Consider the following 18,625-nt stretch of genomic DNA (forward strand, 5'->3'; position numbering starts at 1 on the left):
CTCATTTTTTATAACAAAATATAAGTTTATTAACCACCAAATTATAATTTCACAATAATATTTTATTCTGTAGGTCTAGTAATGATAAATCGGGAGATTCGGGAATATCTGGAGACGCTCCAGACACCGCAAATCCAATTTCTTACTGTTTTGATGATGTCACATCAGCTAATGATACAAATGGGATTATAAACACCAAAAAGATGTCAGTAAGTAGAAACGTCTTCATTTTTTCCCAGTATATTTTATAACAAACAGAAGAAAAATTTTAAATAACAACTAAGATTTGGCAAAAAAATATGCAAAGTAAAGGTAAAATAAAATACTAGCGAGGGGAAAATAAAATCATGGCACCTCAATTTAGAAACCCCATCAAAATAATACCCTTTTATATATTCCATACAATCCATTATGTAATATCTTGTAGATGAAATATTTGAACAAACCTGAAAGAGTATCTTGGACTCCACAACAAGATTTAGGAGATGATACGAGCACTGAAGATGATGGAGTTAACGACAAAACGTTTCCTCAAAAATCGAGAGCTTACTTAGGACCGCACACTTTCAGTTTATCTCTTCCTAGAGATAATCGTTTGGCTGCTTATATGATAGAAAAAAATAGCGCACCCCAGTATAGTGGTATGCAAAAATTTAAAAAATCGTTATCAGGAGTATTGGGCAGAAAAGTACTTTCCGAGTCAAGTTTTGCAGAAGAAAACAGTGCAAACTGGTTTTTTAGTAAATCAGCTCCGAATCCATTAACACACACCTTTCATTCGTTGGAAAGATGTAGAATGCAAGATGCAGAAGACCTGCTTTATCCCACAAATGTGAATGCATCTTCTAGATTGATATATTTACCTGAAATAGATTTAGGAAACGAAAAACCTCGTAGTTTCAATAACAAATACTCAGTATATTCAAAATCTTGTGACGATATTTCTTTAGAAGTTCAGAATTATCATCCAGAGCCGCTCCAAGACCTAGCTCGTACTGATGAATCTTCGTGGAAATTAGAAAAGAAACCAAAAAAATATACATTCCAAAGCACTATAAGGCAGATTGAAAAGAAACGATTATCAGATAAGTTATCTAAAGAAGCAGAAAAAAGAGAAAGAAAACGACTTAGAGAATTGGAAGCCATGCAGAAAGTAGAGGAAGAATTTCAGAAAAAAAGAGCAAGGTACGTAGTTTACAAACTATTATTTTATAATTCATATCAAATGTTATTTACGAAAATTTTGTTTTAGGGAAAAAGCAGACATTAGAAAACAATTGCGATTATTTTCATTAGATGAAAATTCTGGTCGGCACAGTATACCGCATAATTTTGAAATTGACAATAAAGTAGGTATCAAAAATAACCTTTAAGTTTTAACCTAAATTAATTTTTTTTTTGAATGCGCTATTGTGAACGTAAAGATTTATACATTGACTTATGGTAAGTAAATAGATTTCGCTTAAATTTAATTTAGCGGTCAGCAGATCTACGACACTACAAATAAATGATAATTCATTTATTAGATGAGGATTAACTAATATAACACTCAAAAAAAATAATAATGGAAAGAGAATTTCGAAATGTTTTGGTATGGAGATTGTCACTTTTCCAATTGCGGTTCAACCTTATCGAATCAAAATTATAATATAACAATTGATGAATTTTCCAACACTATTGTTATGTTTATCCAATTCTGTTTCTTATCAAAAATAATTCAAATTACTACATCAATATAATATCAAACTTTATTTTAGGAACGTAGATCTGAACCTGACGGTGCATTCTCTTCGGTTTCATCATCATCAAGCTCACAAAAACACAACGGTAGAACAATAGAACACTCAAAAATGTCTAAATTCGAAAATAAACCCTCATCAGCATTCACCAGAGAATTATCTGAATATAGACAACTACAACGAAATTATAAAGACTACAATAGTAATATAAAATTTACTTCTGATAAAGGATATAGTAGACAAACAACTATTTATCCTCAAGTTAAATGTAATATGCCCAAAGCCAAAGGTAATACTTTAGTTTTTGTGCAATAACTTACTTAACCTTTTCTATTTGTACTTTATGTTAACTCTAAGAACATACTACGCACAATTACACAATCGGAAGAGTGTTTCTATAAACTTTCGAGACAGTTCAACCACTGCCTCTAAAGACGATAACTTCGTTATCGAAACTTGCATTTTACAGTCTATTGTATTGATCAATATATTGATATAATAGATCATAATTATCAAATTAAATCTTAAAGCCATCTATTTGTCAGATCTAAACCATGAAACTTCCTTATAGTCCAGTCATATTGTTTTGACGTTTTAAATGTTTTCTCAAAAGTCACAAATGCTCCGCGTCTTAAGATATTGAAGTTCAAAGGATTCTCGCGAATATCTCGATTCCTATTATTTATATGAGATTTGCACCTATTATGAAAGTTGTAGATTATAAAATTCTCCCCAACTTTTGTATGAACTTTTTTTTCATACGATCGACCGTTTTTGGGATAGAGAGCGAAGAGTTCAGTAAAATCATATATTGGTTAATGCAAGATCAAGCGTGAGTTACGATTAAGGGTCAACCATAAATTACGTCACAAGTTAAGGAGATGGGAGGCGGTCGACGAAGTGTGACATTGTGTTACAAGGGGGTGGGAGTGGTCCTTAATTTCGTGATGTCACATTTCAGAATCTATTATAATCTAAATGTTAACGAACACGAACTTCAAACTATTACTTTACGAAAACCAATTGCTTTATCAACCATTCGCTCTACTAGTATTACGCGCCGACCGCCTAGGCGCTCTTTGCGCCTAGTAGTCATTTCTTTGATTCAATTTCATTCACTAACTTTCGCGAATGAAAGAACGTCGTTCTTAGTTTTGCTATTTTGTTATTTTTAACTTACGAAACAACTGTAAAATGAACAAAAAAAAATTGGGTAATTTTTACCTATCGTCTCAACATTAACAACCCAAACGAGAAGGAAGTGGCTGCTACGCGAGTTATAAATAATTGAAAGGAGTTGACTCAAGTTTATTAATTTTATAACTTCAATTAATATAATTTTATTAATATTTTTTATTTAGTAAATTTCTACAATTAATCGTTTTTGTTTTGTTAATTGTTTGTTTTGATGTTAATTTTATTGAAAAATAATTTAAATGGAAATAAACCGGATTTCGGAATTTCGGAACCGCTGCTTTCATACAATAATTTCTATAAGTAATTTGCAAAATATGTGACGTCACACTAGGGAATCAATTGTTTACTAAAAAATTATAATTATTGAACAATTCCTATTATTTATGTACTAATAATTGATTAATTATATCTAATTAAAATAAGTAACTTAATTATTCATGTTTAACTATGGTATATTATTAATTCTGTATTATATATTTAAATTATATTTCAAATTAAATACAGAAAGGCAATACACATCTTTATTTATCTTTAAATATGGTATATTAAACATTTATTAAAATTTGAGTCTTTTCTTATTTTAATTATAATAAAATTGTTATTGGAAGCTAGTTACATTCTTCTTCATCATCGACTTCTTCTTGTTTTCGCTCAAAAATATTCAGTTCATTGTCATCATCCTCATTTTCGGTGGTATTAATCTCCAAATCTCAGAATTTCAGGATCGTATAAGCTTTCTTCGTCGGGATTACTTGTATACAGTGGAGCGTTGAGATAAGCTTGTCCATTGCACTGGTCACAAGGTTAAGAACATAGTAGCCCTGATTTTCGGTATCCACAGCGGGAACCACAACCATTTTTGCAATTGCAAAATATTGTTTAATAGTTCGGCTGGTTCTGGAGGTTCTTATGGGCTCCAGGATTTCATTTTCGAGCACCCAGCCCCATTCTTGAGGTTCAAGTTCTTCTCTAACCACGTTTGAATCTGGTAGCAAACATGATTTATATGTTGATGAGCTGCTACACTTGGTGGAAGTGATCAATGTTGTCCTCAGATTTTGGAGCATTCTATAAAGCCAACTAGATGCGCATTCCATTTTTAAATAATGTTTGTATGGGGCATTTTTCTTGTTGAAATATTTCCACTAGTTTATCCAAATTGGGACAGCTTAAATGCGTGTAAAAATAAAATGTTTTTTTTTAAGTTAAATATAAATAATTAATAATTAGTATCTCACACTTGACCTTGCATTAGCCCATATATGAATGTACTGCACTCTCCGCGCTGTATCCCAAAAACGGTTGATCGTATATACAAAAGTTGTAGAAAATTTTATATTCTACAACTTTCATATTAGGTGCAAATCTCATTTAAGTAATAGGACCTAAGATATTAGCGAAAAACCGATTTTTATGAGCTTTAACCTTCAATATCTTAAGACGCGAACACGATAGCATTTGTGACTTTTGAGATAACATGTAGAACGACAAAACAAAAGTTTATACCAATTTACAGCTTGCTATCATTCATTCCGAGGTTGACTTATTTTTTTACCTAATATGACTGGGCTATTATAGAATAAAATTAGTCAAATACTAGATTGATATTTTTAGGTCCTAAAACAAAAGAAGATCATAACTACAGAAAAGAATTTGCAGCCGGAATACGCATACTGACTACAACCAGCACTCATTCTGAAGATTCACAAAATTATTCCACCAAAAGAAACAAACTAACCGGATCTGGGCGTAGTTACAATAGACACCTAGTGTCTAGTTAATTATTGAAAATGGATATATTTGTCAAATAATCCAGTCATTATAGAGGGTTGACCTCGAAAAATCGACACACCCAGTATATGATAACGTGAAAATTTGTATTTTGGCATTCTTAAGCTATTCTCAAAATTCACGTATAATTCGATGGTCGCAAGTTTCAAAGTCTGGTGTCAAAGGTTACAAAAAAATCGATTTTTTTACATTTTTAGCAAATATCTCGTCTTCTCGAGTTATAAGCTATAACTATTTTCTATAAATATTTTTTTATACCTTGATCTGTTTTCAAGATAGAGGGCGTAGAGCGCGCTTTCAGAGAATTATTTGAGAGAATTGAAATTAGAACTTTTCTCGAAATTTTTATTAATTTTGACAATTATAAATCTATAAAGCTTAATATTACGAGTTTTTCATTGAGACTACCAGTTGACCTCATATAATTCTCTGACCACGCGCTCTACGACCTCTATCTCTAAAACAGTTCAAGGTATAAGAAAATGTTGGATACAAAAGTTGTAGAGAATTAAATTCTCTACAATATTGATAGGAAAAGCAAATAGCCTAAAACTCATTTGCAAGAAATGTAAAAAAATCGATTTTTGTGACCTTTGACTTTGAAACTTGCGACCATCGAACTATACGTGAATTTTGAGAATACCTTAAGAATGACAAAATACAAATTTTCACGTGATGATATAATGGGTATGTGGATTTTCCGAGATATTCACCTAAATTGGCGTAATATTACTGGATTAAAAAATATATAGCATTGAAGTTCAAAAGTGATCGAAAATTTTTTAAATTAGAATGAAAACTTAATCTGTACAAATATTGTTGAATTTGGATTTGATTTTCATGTATATAAATTTAGCTGTGATTTTGATCCTTAATACTGAATTGAAAATTTTGGCTTATTCACTAGTCAATAAATTTGTCATATTGCAAAAAGATAAAATGTACTGTTTCAAAACAAACAATATACGACTTTCAAAATAAATAATACAAGGTGTCTCATAATATATTTTGAATTTTAAACTAATGAAACTTTTTTGGCCGAAACGTATGAATTATTTTTACTTAGTGGAAATATGTTTAGTTGGTGGAAGGCAGCAAAGTTGTAAAATTCATTTGACTATTGTATAATAACTCACCCAAAACTGATTATATGTGATTAATGGCTATTTGTATATAAAGGAGGAAAGTGCTACTTTTCCTCCCGAGGTACTAACCATTCATGTGAGGAAAAGGCACTTTACTCCCATGTTATACATATAATTTTTTCGCCTTCCTCAAATAATAAACTCATTTTTAAATAATTTTTATTCTTGCTTCTGGCATATTTTTAATTTATGGTAATTATTTATACTAAATGTTGAACGTGCAATTTCGATACTACTAGAAGTGAGCTGGACCCAACGTAGTTTTCGTGATATTTTCATTAACATTATTATTCAGCTAATATCCCCCGGAAATACTCATACTTACAAACAATTTCAGTAATTTCAGTGACTCCATAATTTGGTTCGAAATTTTTCGTTTTTCTGCAAGAGACTGCTGCACATATCCTTCGGTGATATTCGTCCTCCAACCTCCATGTTACTTTAAAGCAAGAATGTCTACTTCAGAATTTGTAAATAAACTTGCCGAGGTACTTCTGAAACTATGCCCAGTATAATTTTTGGCAATGGGCAGTTTTAAAAGTTCTGCAATCTTTTCCAACCATTTGGTTGATACGTTTTCCTGCTCTATAGCAGACAAATAATCTTGTGAGATCTGTTTTAGTGCTCATTTATATATATTTTTTTATAAATGTCAATTTTAGTTTTCCTACTCAGGGAGGAAAAGTACGACTTTGCTCCTAATAATGAGGCCATGAAAAGTATACTTTGGATAGAGGTAGACAAAAAAAAATTATGATTTATTGAAAAAAAAATGAACAAATAAATTTGAATTCATCTCCTTCAAAGTATCATCGTTGACTAGTAATAGCTTATCCCAACATAACATCCATGACTATAAGAAACATTACTAGAAGGCCTCTTTGGAAATGGCTTTCCCAATGTTAAATCGACGAGTGAAAGCATTTAAAATGGCCCTGTCATGACCTTCTCAATGTCAACCACATTATTGTTTTCTGGAAAAGCCAAAAATCGCATGGTTCTAAATCTGCTTGTAAGCAGACATTTTGTATCCAAAAACTCGCGAATCTAAGATGTTTGTGGTATAGCTCAATGTCATCATAAAAAAGAGAATTCTTTAAGTATCTTTTTTCTCGTCATTTCAGTATCACAACGACCTCTGTTTGATGTCGAAGAAGGTACATATTCATACTCAACTGAATAATTTCCCCTTTAAATCGCTCATACCACTTGTAAACAGACTTCCAAGTTATTAATAATATATACAGATTTTATCATCACATGGCACTTTGTCCACAAGAAACAATATTAAATATGATTGCGTTCCTGGTAAACCGGAACAGGTTGAAACTAGTCTCACCACTTGAACATACTAATTGAAATACATACCGTAATAACTGCTATAGAAAAAAAATCTTACTGAGGTTTAATTGGGTCTACTTCTAGAAACTCAAGTTGATTGTAAACGATTTTAAATAATAATTAATCCAGCTTTTATAAAACTAGTGTAACTTTTTGTGACATAAAAAGAGAAACTTCAGTATCTTGTATTTAACTTTGTGTAGGCTATCGAATAAAAAATAATTCATTTCAGAAGGAATCTTCTGGGGTATCTTACTCCACCTATTCGTCTTAAAAATGTTTTGTTCTTGTATCATAAACTATCATTGTACAACTTCAACACATTCTAGTTTGAATAATTCACATTTAATATTTGTTATTTATTATTAAGCATTAATGACTTCAAGAATTATTTATTCGCTGCGAATATGGGGTACCCCTGATCAATAGAAGATAAATAATGGGCTCCAATATATTTCCCTGAAGTACACCGGCTTCTGTGTTTCTACTAAGAATATAGTTAGATCCATTTGAGGTGTACTTACACCATAAGGATGTGTAGGATGTCAGTATTTCCATATATTTTTTTCGACAGCATCTGTTATGAGAAATTATTTCCATTAAACCTACTGTTAATTACTGTTTTTAGTATTATCGAAACGGAAAAAATAAAATTTATTATGTGTTACGTGTTTCTAATAAGAACACTTATTCGGAAGCTCAATTTATTAACGAATACTTAGCTGTAGCTATGATTGTTTATAATTTAAACTTTAGCTGTACAATCCATGAAGCAGATTTGTAATACTAATGTTTATCAATTACTAAACCATATAAAATATAATTGTATTGCTTGGAAAGCAACGACTTTATTAAGTATTACAATTAATATAGTATAATGTAATAAATATCCTATTTTTGTTCACCATACCATAAATTTCTTATAAAGTATTTATCATATAATGTAAATTTATGTATATTAATTTTTTTCAATAAAATGTTTGATTAATCACACATGTTTAATATATTCCTTATTTAACACGTTCGCTGCCGCCTAATCTGATGGAATGCGGGTATTTACTGCGCTTGCTCATCAGTAATTATCGCGAGACTATGTGCAACGACGAGAGTACTTACACAAAAAGAGTTCGAGAATATTTTTGATGGTTCCTGGTTTTACTGCTCCATTTATTCCGCTACCTCTATGTCGCCGCTCTCGTTTCATCTTCGTTTCTGCAGCAAAATTTTCCTCTTCTGATTATATTTTTGATGGAGATGAAATCCAAGTTGTTTCTGGTATTACTACTCCATTTATTTCGCTACCTCTTTTTTGTCGCCGCTCTCGTTTCATCTTCGTTTCTGCGGCAAAATTTTCCTCTCCAGAGGATATTTTTGATGGAGATGAAATCCAAGTGGTTTTTGGTATTACTGCTCCATTTATACCGCTACCTTTCCTTTGTCGCTGCTCCCGTTACATATTCGTTTCTGCGGCAATATTTTCCTCTCCATATGATCTATTGAAACTATGTCAACAATGGTCTACCATGGTGCTCGGTGTACTTGGTACACAAACAAAATTTCTTTATTCCTTAAGATCTTTTTGTGTAAAAAAATTTGTTAGGTAATAAAGTGATAAAAAAATTTATAAGAAACGTTTATATTAACAAAATCAATAATATAAATTATATAAAAACACTACTTTAGTTTGCATATGTTTGTGAACCAATTTGAAATAATTATACAAAAGTTCATATCCACTACCTCTTCAAAACATTCGGTCTCTTTGTGATGGATCAAATATTTCTTCAAAATGTCAGTTTCTGATTGACAAGATGGTGACATAGAATTCAGCTTAGAAGCTAAGTGCGATGAAGTCATTCTCTTGACGTGTTCATAAAAGAACTGTAGTTCTGAGCTAAGATTACGTATAAAATAAGATGAGTTTTCTGAAGGAATTTGTATATCTAAAAATATTTGCTGTGATAAAAACATCATTAGAATTTCTAAAGAGTCTTTGACTCGGTTATAATCTAGTTCTTGTATCCAAGGATCTGCCAATCCAGAATATTCGTACATGGCATGTCGTAAGAAGGCACTTAGTTTTTGCGTTGGAATGTTGTCAGATAAACCTTGGTGTTCTACCATACCAAAAGTTCTTGTGAAATATTCTGAGGGAACGCTGGAAGTCGTATGTTTTTTATTTAATTTCAAAACATCTAATGTTTTACATAAAAAGTGAGCTAAGCACAACAACATTCCATATGTCAAGTTGTTGGATATGGGCAATTCAAATGTTGGTACGCTAAAATCATTCTCAATTATTCTAACAACTGTGTCTGGTAAATATGGGTCTAAAAGATCCGTTAGACCTGGATTGATCCTATATAAAATTGAAAAGCCCAGCCCTATAGCTGTTACCAACCTAAAAAATACAAATATAAATGAAAACACATTATGCAGCTCATTTCAAATAGTTACCTATTTACTATAGCTACCATCAGTTCTACAGGATATTTTTCTAATTGTATTAATCGGTTAGTTTCATCCAAAATGTGTACAATAATATTTTTTGGCCTCAAAATAGTGTATAAGCATGCATTCACTATATTTTTGACTCCTTTCTAAAAAAAACAAAAACTTATCAGAATTTTCTATAAAAAAGTGGTATCGCAGAAAAGTCTACTAGGGAGAGTGATAACTATATGCATCAGCTTCTATTTCTGAAAAGTGTGTAATTTTATTGGTGGCCCGGAATCTAAAACTGTAAAAGTTAACTCCAAAAAAACTTTTATTTAAAAATCGACTTAAGTCAACTTAATTTCACTACAGGTCATAAAAGTAAAAAAAATATAAATTTTTTAATACTCTATATTTTCTTCATACAATCTTGTAGATCTCAAAATCTGATGTGCTAAGAGAGAATAGATCTTGTAGGTCAAACGGCGTTGTATTCCACTTAAAGTTCTCAACGCCCTCCACTGTTGAAATATCCATTTCACTAAAGTAAAAAGGTCATGACGTTGTAGATGAAATGCACATCTTTAACACTGCATGCTCATAATATAGCACCTTGGTGAAAACGAGCAGTTTTCTGGGGTATAATTAAATCCAACATGGATTCTTGTCTATTTATGGTGGCGTTTTAGACAAAACTGTATACCTTTTTAATACAACGCACTTTCAGAATTATACAAAGTGACATTGTTGGAATTGCCATCATGTTTGGATGGAAGCCAGCTAATATTTTATGGGAAAAGTAGGCGCGACAAAGTCGATAACAGTAACATCCAGTTATCTTTCGCGACGACTACGCATTATGCCTTGAGGTAAAAAGTTACAGTTACAATCGTTTGGGTATAAATTAGAATGTACCCCAATTATAACCTCAAATTTACCTTCTATAACAAAACAACTCCATTTCAAATTAAAATATCATTACAATTTTTTTTCAATGAAAAATGTCTTATTAGGGAACGTCCATAAACCAAGTAGCTCGACCAAGAGGGGGGATAAGTGCCACGTAAGAGGGAGAGGGTGAGAGCAAAGCTATGTAGTTTTTTTTCAGATGCATTTTTTTAAAGAAAATGATTTGATTTGGGTTACAATAAATGCTAATTGTTCAGTTCCCTTAATAGATATTTTTCACATACTTAGATGAAAGTGAAATAAAAACTTACTATTACAAATTGATATGTTGCATTTGATTTTCTATACCATTCTAGTCGCCATTTTTCTAACATAGAATCAAATAATACTAAAGTATTTATAACTAAATCCAAAGCTTTTAAAGCGACAGTAGTCTGGAGGATGTTGAAGATATGTCCCAAAATATGTTCACTAAGTATTATAAAAGTATAACAATTTGGCAACGCCTGGTACTGTAGAGATTTGAAGTAAGCTGTTAGGAATTGAATAAATAGAGAGCTAGTTACCCAGCCTTCTTCAAGTTGCATTGGATTGATCTAAAATAACGAAAATATTAAAATATTTATTTAAAACATTTTAAAAATATTTTAGAACACAAAAAGAATGAGCTATCGTCATTTACTACAAAACAATTACGGAATTTTTTAACCCACTGTTTATTAAGAGTACACCAGATATGAACCAGCGAAAGCTTGAAGAGCCAAACAATGTAATAATAAATATTTATGTATTTGTAGTAGACAGCGTGATTATGATACCAGTTTCAGAAATTTTAACTAAATTACAGAATAAGAGTTTTATATTAAACTCACCTTATTATTGTGTCCTAGCAAAAGTGGAGTAATAGAAGTGTCCAATTTCACTAAAAAGTCATTCATACTCTTACCCAAAAAATCTAAGTATAGTGGAGAACCAGCATATAAAGCCAAGCTATAAATTACGACTTTAGCTAATGACATCGTTGGTCGGTATTGTATAAATTCACAAGTAGAACTCATCAATTTTTCAATTAGGTTTCTATAAGTAAACCAACAACTGATTTCTTCAATATTAGTAAGCTTAAATAAATCACTAACGATTCTAACACACATCATCCAAGGAAGAAGATGTTCTCTAATAGCAGTATCAAAAACATCTTGAGTAGTTTTCCATTGCCCTTCTTCCACTAACTGGTACTCATAATCAAACATTGGACCAAAGTGCATTAGAAGGTTGAATAAATTGGGAGAAGACGACTGAAAGTAGTCTTGGAGATTTTCTGTTATCTCTTGAATTACTGTAAGTACTGCTAACCGTGCTGAATGTTCCATATCGCAGTAATATAATTTTATAATAGAAAGTGCATTGATTGTTTTTTCGGCCAATACTCTTGAATCACCCCTACAAACAGAATTTTAACATTTCTTGATAAGTAATAAATAATAAAAAAGCCACTCACACAGGAGGTATTTCCCAATAAGAAATTTGAAGAAGTACTAAATCCATCCAGAGTTTTAAGCAATAAGTATTAACCAGAGGAAAGGTTAATCCATCTAAACTCATGGTTATAAATTCAAACTTGTTCACATCATCAAATTTTTTCAACTCATTAGTTTTTTCCAGCACTATCATGAATTCTGTCCAAGATTTCAACAAATATTGTCTATCCTCAATCTCCTCAATAATATTTGTAGGTTCTCTGAAAGTGGATCTCAAATATTCTACCCAACTTTTAACTTGTTTTTTATCTGTGATGAACTTCTCGATGGAACTCAAAAAATTTTCATCTTTGTCTATCTCCACTAATTGAATGCTGTATATTTTTAATATGTAAGCATACACTTTCGGTAACTGATCAAATTCTCTATACCAAGGATTACTCAACAACGGCCAGAACTGGTCTAAATTTACTACTTCATCGATTAAGTGTCTTTTTCTACTGGACCACAAGTTAGTCATTATATGCAGTATTCCTATTTGAAGGGGACTCCTTAAATATGCCGGAGACTAAAACAAATTATTATTAATATAATTCAGAATTGTGACCTTTTATTCAAACTAGAAGGCAAAGTAGGAAGAAACATACAGAAAGTATCAAAGAATAATTATAACAAATTGGAGAAAAAATATAATAAAGAAAAGAATGGAGAAAACAATTAATAATGCGTAAAGACACATTAAAACCTCTGAGAGGAAGCACGAAAAATGTGGTTTATCAATAATTGATAATTATTGACGAATATAGTTTAATAATATATTATTGATGAATTTTTCTGTACAATCTTCGTATGTTTAGTCTAATGAACTAATTTCTATTTATTTATATATTTTTAAATCTTGTGTAATGTGACAGTGACATCTTTTAATAAAACACAATAAATGCGAATAAACAAACAAACAATTATTTTCCAAATTGGAAGAACAATTCTTAATTATTCATTTCACTTCATTCATTCATCATTCACTTTCTGTTATCCTCAGAGGATTAAAGTGGCTCAAATTCAGATACGACTGGTTATGATTCTGCAGATCCTGTTTTCATTATTTTTTTGGGAGTTTTGTGTATCAATTAATGTAATATAAATCTAGATAAGGCATTTTTGCTGCCCTGTCACACGTTAGCCTATTTCTCTTTATATTGTGAATCGAGCCAAATGTGGTTTAGGGTTTTCTCAGTGGCATAGATGTTACTGGTGGCCCAAGAATTTTTATTGCAACTTCCTCTAATTTACCGGTTCCTCTGAATCCGACCACAGTAAATGATTTATGTGAGTATTGCTTTTCAGTCCTTCCCACAAAAACTGTCGGGATTAAATTCCTTGCTTATTGCATCTCAACAGGATTCAGTTTAGCTAGAGCTGTTGCCAATTTTTACTATCAATAGAGGTCGGTCTACGAATAAACCAAGAAAAAATCAAATATATAAAGAGAGCAAGACAAAAAGAAAGAGGAATGGACCATCTAAGGACACAGAAATATGTATTTGAAACTGTATCCTAGGACACACGTTTGTGTGTCATTTGGAAAAAATAAAAAATCACTCAAAAACAAGAAAATTAGTAAAAATAACAAAAAAATTTATAAAACTTTAATAAGACCAGTGATTACGTACGCCATGGAAACAACTGTCATAAATATATAGGAAGAAGAAGACCTGAAGATAATCGAGAGAAAAATAATGAGAACTATACTCAGACAACATATTACAGGAGATGGAGCGAGGAGATTGAAGAAGAATGAATAAATAGAATAAGTAGTGGGAGGAGAAAATATAGTAAGGTATGTAAAAGCATAAAAACTAAAATCGGCAGGACACATCATGAGAAGGAAACCTACAGAAATTGTGAGGAGGATAACACAATGGATACCTCTATGGCCAAGAGGCAGACCAAAAAATACCTACAGAAACCAAATTGAAGAAGATACCAGAATCCTAGAAATAGTAGACTAGAAATCCAAATGCAAAAATAGAAAAGAATGGAGAAAGCTGACAAACGAAGCTAGGTCCAACAAAAAACTATAACAAAAGAACAAGTGGAGTAATCCACCCCAATAAAGGGATAGGCGCGCTAGTCATAATCCAAAATATTAAACAACTACTCACTTTTTTTATATTCTTTAGATAATCTATCATAAAATCAGTGACAGTATCTCCTTCAATGGTTTTGTCTTTGTTATCACTATACCATTTTCTAGATCGCTTAACATTGAAGAAAGCAGCGGTCATGCCATGCTGATGAATGATACAAGTACCAATGAGATCCAAAATTTGCAATTTCAAATCATCATCTTCTGTAGAGTCTCTTAATCGATCTAAATATAACCTTTGTACTTGGTCATAATCTAGTCCCAACAGTGCCATTAACGGAATATTCTCATCCTAAAAAATATGACAATCCAGTATATATTAAAATTCTTTTATATGAAAACGTTTTTTCAAATTGTTATAGGTGAAAGTGACACATCCACTAGATCAATTCTCATGAAAAACTTACCCGCGACAAAAGCTCCAAACATTTGCAGGATAATTTTCTTAGTGAGAGTGAATAGGGATTAATGATATATGGTGTTACTGCTTTGGCAAAAAAACCTACATTATCATCTAATAGGTTTTTCCCAGTCTCCATTTTTATCTTATGTTTATATAATAATAATAGTAGTACTACTTGCAATCTTAAACATTCCAAGCTTTCCAAAGCTGGCCCATTAGTCCAATTTATTTCAGATTCCAATAAATTTTGGAGATAAAACTTATCTTTGGAAAATACTGACATGAAGCTTGAAACAGTAATTTCTTCATGATAGAAAGCGTCTGTAACCATTTCAAAAATAACAGCAGATTCTTTTTCTATTTTTAATAGATGACGTTTAAGAACACCAATAAACATAGAAATACAGAGTTTTGTAATTCTAGTTTGCTCGTATGAATCTTCATAGTGCCACTGTTGGTGTAGAGGAAAGGTATTAGTCAATATATACCATATTCCAGCTAATTGTATTTCATGGTGGTAAAGATTTTTCTGAAATAAAAATATTTAAAAATGGAAAAACTATATAAAGCTTCATCTGTTTAAACTGCTTACCTCAATCATAAAATTGACTAGCTCCAAATACTCAATAAGTAATTTATGAGTTTTTTCATTTTCTTCATCTTTTAATGCCCTATACAATAAAGACTTGTTATGTAGCTGACTAAACAAACTGTCTCTGTTCCTTTTGGTATAACTAATAATGTGAGGCATGAAACTTTTTTGTAATAATGGGGGAAAAGCTTCCGTATAATCCAATAACTCTCTCTTTATTAAAGTACAATTAATAGAAAAGTACAATAGGATAAAGTTCGAATTTTTAAGAGGTTCTTCACAGAACTGTGTAGGAACTATTTCTAATCTCTGCACCAGAGTTCTGAGTTCAACATCACGTCTATAATCTCCTTTATATAACTTTAAAATATGGTGTATGCACTGAAACCCAATTTGAACTACTTTCATCAAATTTTTATGACAATGCCAATCGGGCTTATTTTCATATCTTATTGTTACCAAAGATTTTGTAAATTGTTCCATAAGTAAAAAAAAACTAAACGGAAAGTGAAATTTTGAGAGTTCATTGCCTCCATACACAAATTCTTCTACTATGGTACCATTGGGGATCATGAATAATTCACTGTCGGTAAATAACTGCAAAAATTTAGTCATTCTATACCTGCTTTGTCGATGCATATAGGGTATTTCAGCCAAAAATGTTGGTAATGCTTTGAGAAGTTTCATTGTCTGAAAAGTGAATAAAGCATATTAGCGAAAGTATGTAAATATTAACATTGAAGGACACATTTGATAGAAAAATATTATATAAATGACTGCTGAACACATTTTTTACTAATATAAAAAGTCACAATTACACTGATGTATCTTATGAGACTGAATGTAAACTAAAACATACATTTGTCCTTAATCTATATTCTCAGCAATTATAGAATGCCTCTAGCAAGAATTCCTTGCTGAACCTCGAATAAGACAAAACAGTATAATTGTGAAATTTTTGTAGAGATAGATGAATATCACCAATGGTTCCAGAAATTCCAAGTTACATATAGGGATAGTAAATATACTCAAACTTTATCCTGTCTTAATAGAATAGCTACCTGGATGGTCCTATAAATACTCAGTTTGTTGAATCAAGTACTTCTCAGAAACCAGTGTAGAGTGACTCAGATAAAATAATGCGTTCAGTTTTAAAAAAGTTGATTTTTCTTAGTAGCTCATCATTTTTTGAAAAGAAAAACACAGAAACAATTGAAAATAAAAATTAATTGAGCTTGAAATATAATTTTGAGTTCAGATCCTAGTTGAATCAATATCAGACATCTGCAGGTCTTTGTTAAGAATAAAGAACCAATGAACTCTTTCAATTAGCAATTTAGTGGCAAATTCAGTTATTTTAACATTTTTACGATATAAAAGTTTAATATTTTTATAATTAAATACAATAAAGCAAAAAATTGGTTTGTAAATTTTAAAAATAACATGTCAAATACTTTTGATGATTTATTTAAAGAAGCCACTGGTCACTGTACAATGTACACTTGCTGAAAGTTTCCAAATTAGTTAATTGAATATATACTTACAAAGTTTTGTCTTTTAGGAATTGATAATAGAGATTTACACAGCTCCAAAAATGGTTCAAACACATAAGGAAATGCCTCCATCGATAGCTGAAAAACTGATCCTAGGGTTTCTAAAATCACAATTCCTCTCTGATTAACTAATTCGGCTACTACTTTAACAGCTCCTGGTTGTTGATAGAAATAATTAACATCATAGATTTTCAAAAACTCAACTATCAATCTGAATATGCCGTTTGATACAGAACTACTTTTAAAATTCTAAAAAAAATGATGATCATTTTTAGCTTAAAAATTGATTGCAATATAGTTACTGAAAATATTCTATGTGTAAGTAGCTCATATATAGGTTCAAAAACATTCTTCTTCAAAAGTTCTTCTACCATAAAACGAGAGCTTTCTAGTTCTTTGCCTGATTCAAGTTTAAAGCAAGACAACTTAAATATTGACCATCCAAACATGACTATACTGTTATCACCCTGTATTTGTAACAATTCCAAATTTCTTTCCAGATTTGCAGGCAAAGTCTTACCAACAGCTGGAGATTCCCTAAAATGTTCAGTTGTAATAAAGAGCAATATAGCTTTTAATGAAATGCTCACCAAAATTTATTTAAAATTGATAAAACTATCGCAATTTCTGCATTCTTAATTTGAAGTAGATCTTCTGGTTTTGATATTTTTAAACTGTCTGCATAAAGAGGATGTCTAGCAAAACCATGTCTGATAAAAAGTGATATAGTATTTTCTAATTCAGGGCCAGTAATTTTTAAATTTTGTAATATTTGTAATAATAACAACAACACTTCCAGTTGTTCTCTATTGTTTCTATGAATCCATTCTTTCAAAAGGTCAGCTGGTACTAAATGTAGTGTATCTTTTCCTATTTCATGTATCAAGTTATCAAATACTTTGACTGCATTTTTCCACAATGTAGGTAAACTAATATCTTTAACAAAAGAATGGAGTTTCTCATAATATGTATCATTTTTATTTTCAGCACTTTCCAAAATATGTCTCAAAGTTTTAATCAAAAACATACGTTCTCCAGAATAGAAATACCATATATTCTCCATCAAAAATTCAACTTTAGCATTAAACTTTATCAAACCTTTTAGTTCATCAACTTTGCCATAATATTCATACATTAAAAAATTACAAAGTACTGTCCAAACTCCATTAGTGTTTAAATTCTAAAACAAAAAATTACAAAGCTAATCTTCAAAACTAATTATCTACTATACACACATACCAGTTTTTTACTTAAATTATGAATAAAGTTGCACATTTCATCATCTGATACAATCTCTTTTACACCAAGATTCTGTTTCCATTTTAAAAAACTTTCTTTTGAATAGAATTCATACTGTAAAAATATATCTAAAATATTTTCTTTGCATATATCTAATACATCATCAACAATATCCTCCGTAACATGGGGATTCTTGGAGGCAATTACCGGGAAAATCCTCTTCCAAACACTAAAATAGTAGCACTATTAAAATAATATGATATTATTATTAATAACGCTACTCACGGTAAGGTTTCCATAATTTTTTATTACTGTCTAGACCATATAGTACAGAATTTATAAAGCATAATAGGAAACAAATTCAAATTAAAAAAATAAGTATAGGTTAGTTTGCTTTTGAGACAAACGTTTTTTAATGAGTCGATAGGTTGTAGACGGTTTACACAGTTTCACTAGTTCTATGGGCGGGCTTGGAAGCTAGATCTATGATAACAGTGGGTATATTGAAAATTGCCTACCACCTAGAATAATTAATTGTAAGTGATATTAATAGAGCACTCCTTGGATGACTTGTGGCAGTTACGATCTGTGGTGGTATCACTTAAAACTTACGTTGACACTTGACATATCTGACAATTTGTTTAGTTCACTTG

At 30.9% G+C, this 18,625-nt stretch overlaps 2 protein-coding genes across 2 annotated transcripts in view; one reads left to right on the forward strand and one right to left on the reverse strand.

The window, feature by feature from the left end:
* Window positions 1-8,202, forward strand: part of LOC130898122 (uncharacterized) — a 34,346-nt gene extending 26,144 nt beyond the window's left edge. Inside the window, exons 7-11 of the mRNA XM_057807185.1 lie at window positions 74-209; window positions 428-1,185; window positions 1,253-1,349; window positions 1,758-2,028; window positions 4,551-8,202. Coding sequence (XP_057663168.1) covers window positions 74-209; window positions 428-1,185; window positions 1,253-1,349; window positions 1,758-2,028; window positions 4,551-4,717 — 1,429 coding nt within the window. The 3' untranslated portion in view covers window positions 4,718-8,202. The remainder of the gene's footprint in view (window positions 1-73; window positions 210-427; window positions 1,186-1,252; window positions 1,350-1,757; window positions 2,029-4,550) is intronic.
* Window positions 8,203-8,833: 631 nt separating this feature from the next.
* Window positions 8,834-18,571, reverse strand: LOC130898159 (uncharacterized). Its single transcript, XM_057807237.1, has 13 exons — window positions 18,258-18,571; window positions 17,973-18,201; window positions 17,324-17,913; window positions 17,036-17,270; window positions 16,725-16,982; window positions 15,181-15,870; window positions 14,593-15,117; window positions 14,202-14,477; window positions 12,057-12,604; window positions 11,431-11,998; window positions 10,870-11,154; window positions 9,671-9,813; window positions 8,834-9,614 (listed from the first exon to the last, which is right to left on the reverse strand). The coding sequence occupies exons 1-13, from the start codon at window positions 18,269-18,271 to the stop codon at window positions 8,888-8,890; spliced, it is 5,088 nt and encodes a 1,695-aa protein (XP_057663220.1). The 5' UTR covers window positions 18,272-18,571; the 3' UTR covers window positions 8,834-8,887.
* Window positions 18,572-18,625: the final 54 nt, after the last annotated feature.

Source organism: Diorhabda carinulata, chromosome 1 (genome assembly GCF_026250575.1).
Source record: "Diorhabda carinulata isolate Delta chromosome 1, icDioCari1.1, whole genome shotgun sequence".
NCBI lineage: Eukaryota > Metazoa > Arthropoda > Insecta > Coleoptera > Chrysomelidae > Diorhabda > Diorhabda carinulata.

Bases quoted from the DNA above. Each gene is read 5' to 3' on its own strand.
- LOC130898159 (XM_057807237.1), bottom strand. The intron at 17,914-17,972 runs GTATGTGTGTAT...TTTTTGTTTTAG, and splicing joins ATAATTTAAGTAAAAAACTG to AATTTAAACACTAATGGAGT. The intron at 14,478-14,592 runs GTAAGTTTTTCA...CATATTTTTTAG, and splicing joins GTTTGGAGCTTTTGTCGCGG to GATGAGAATATTCCGTTAAT.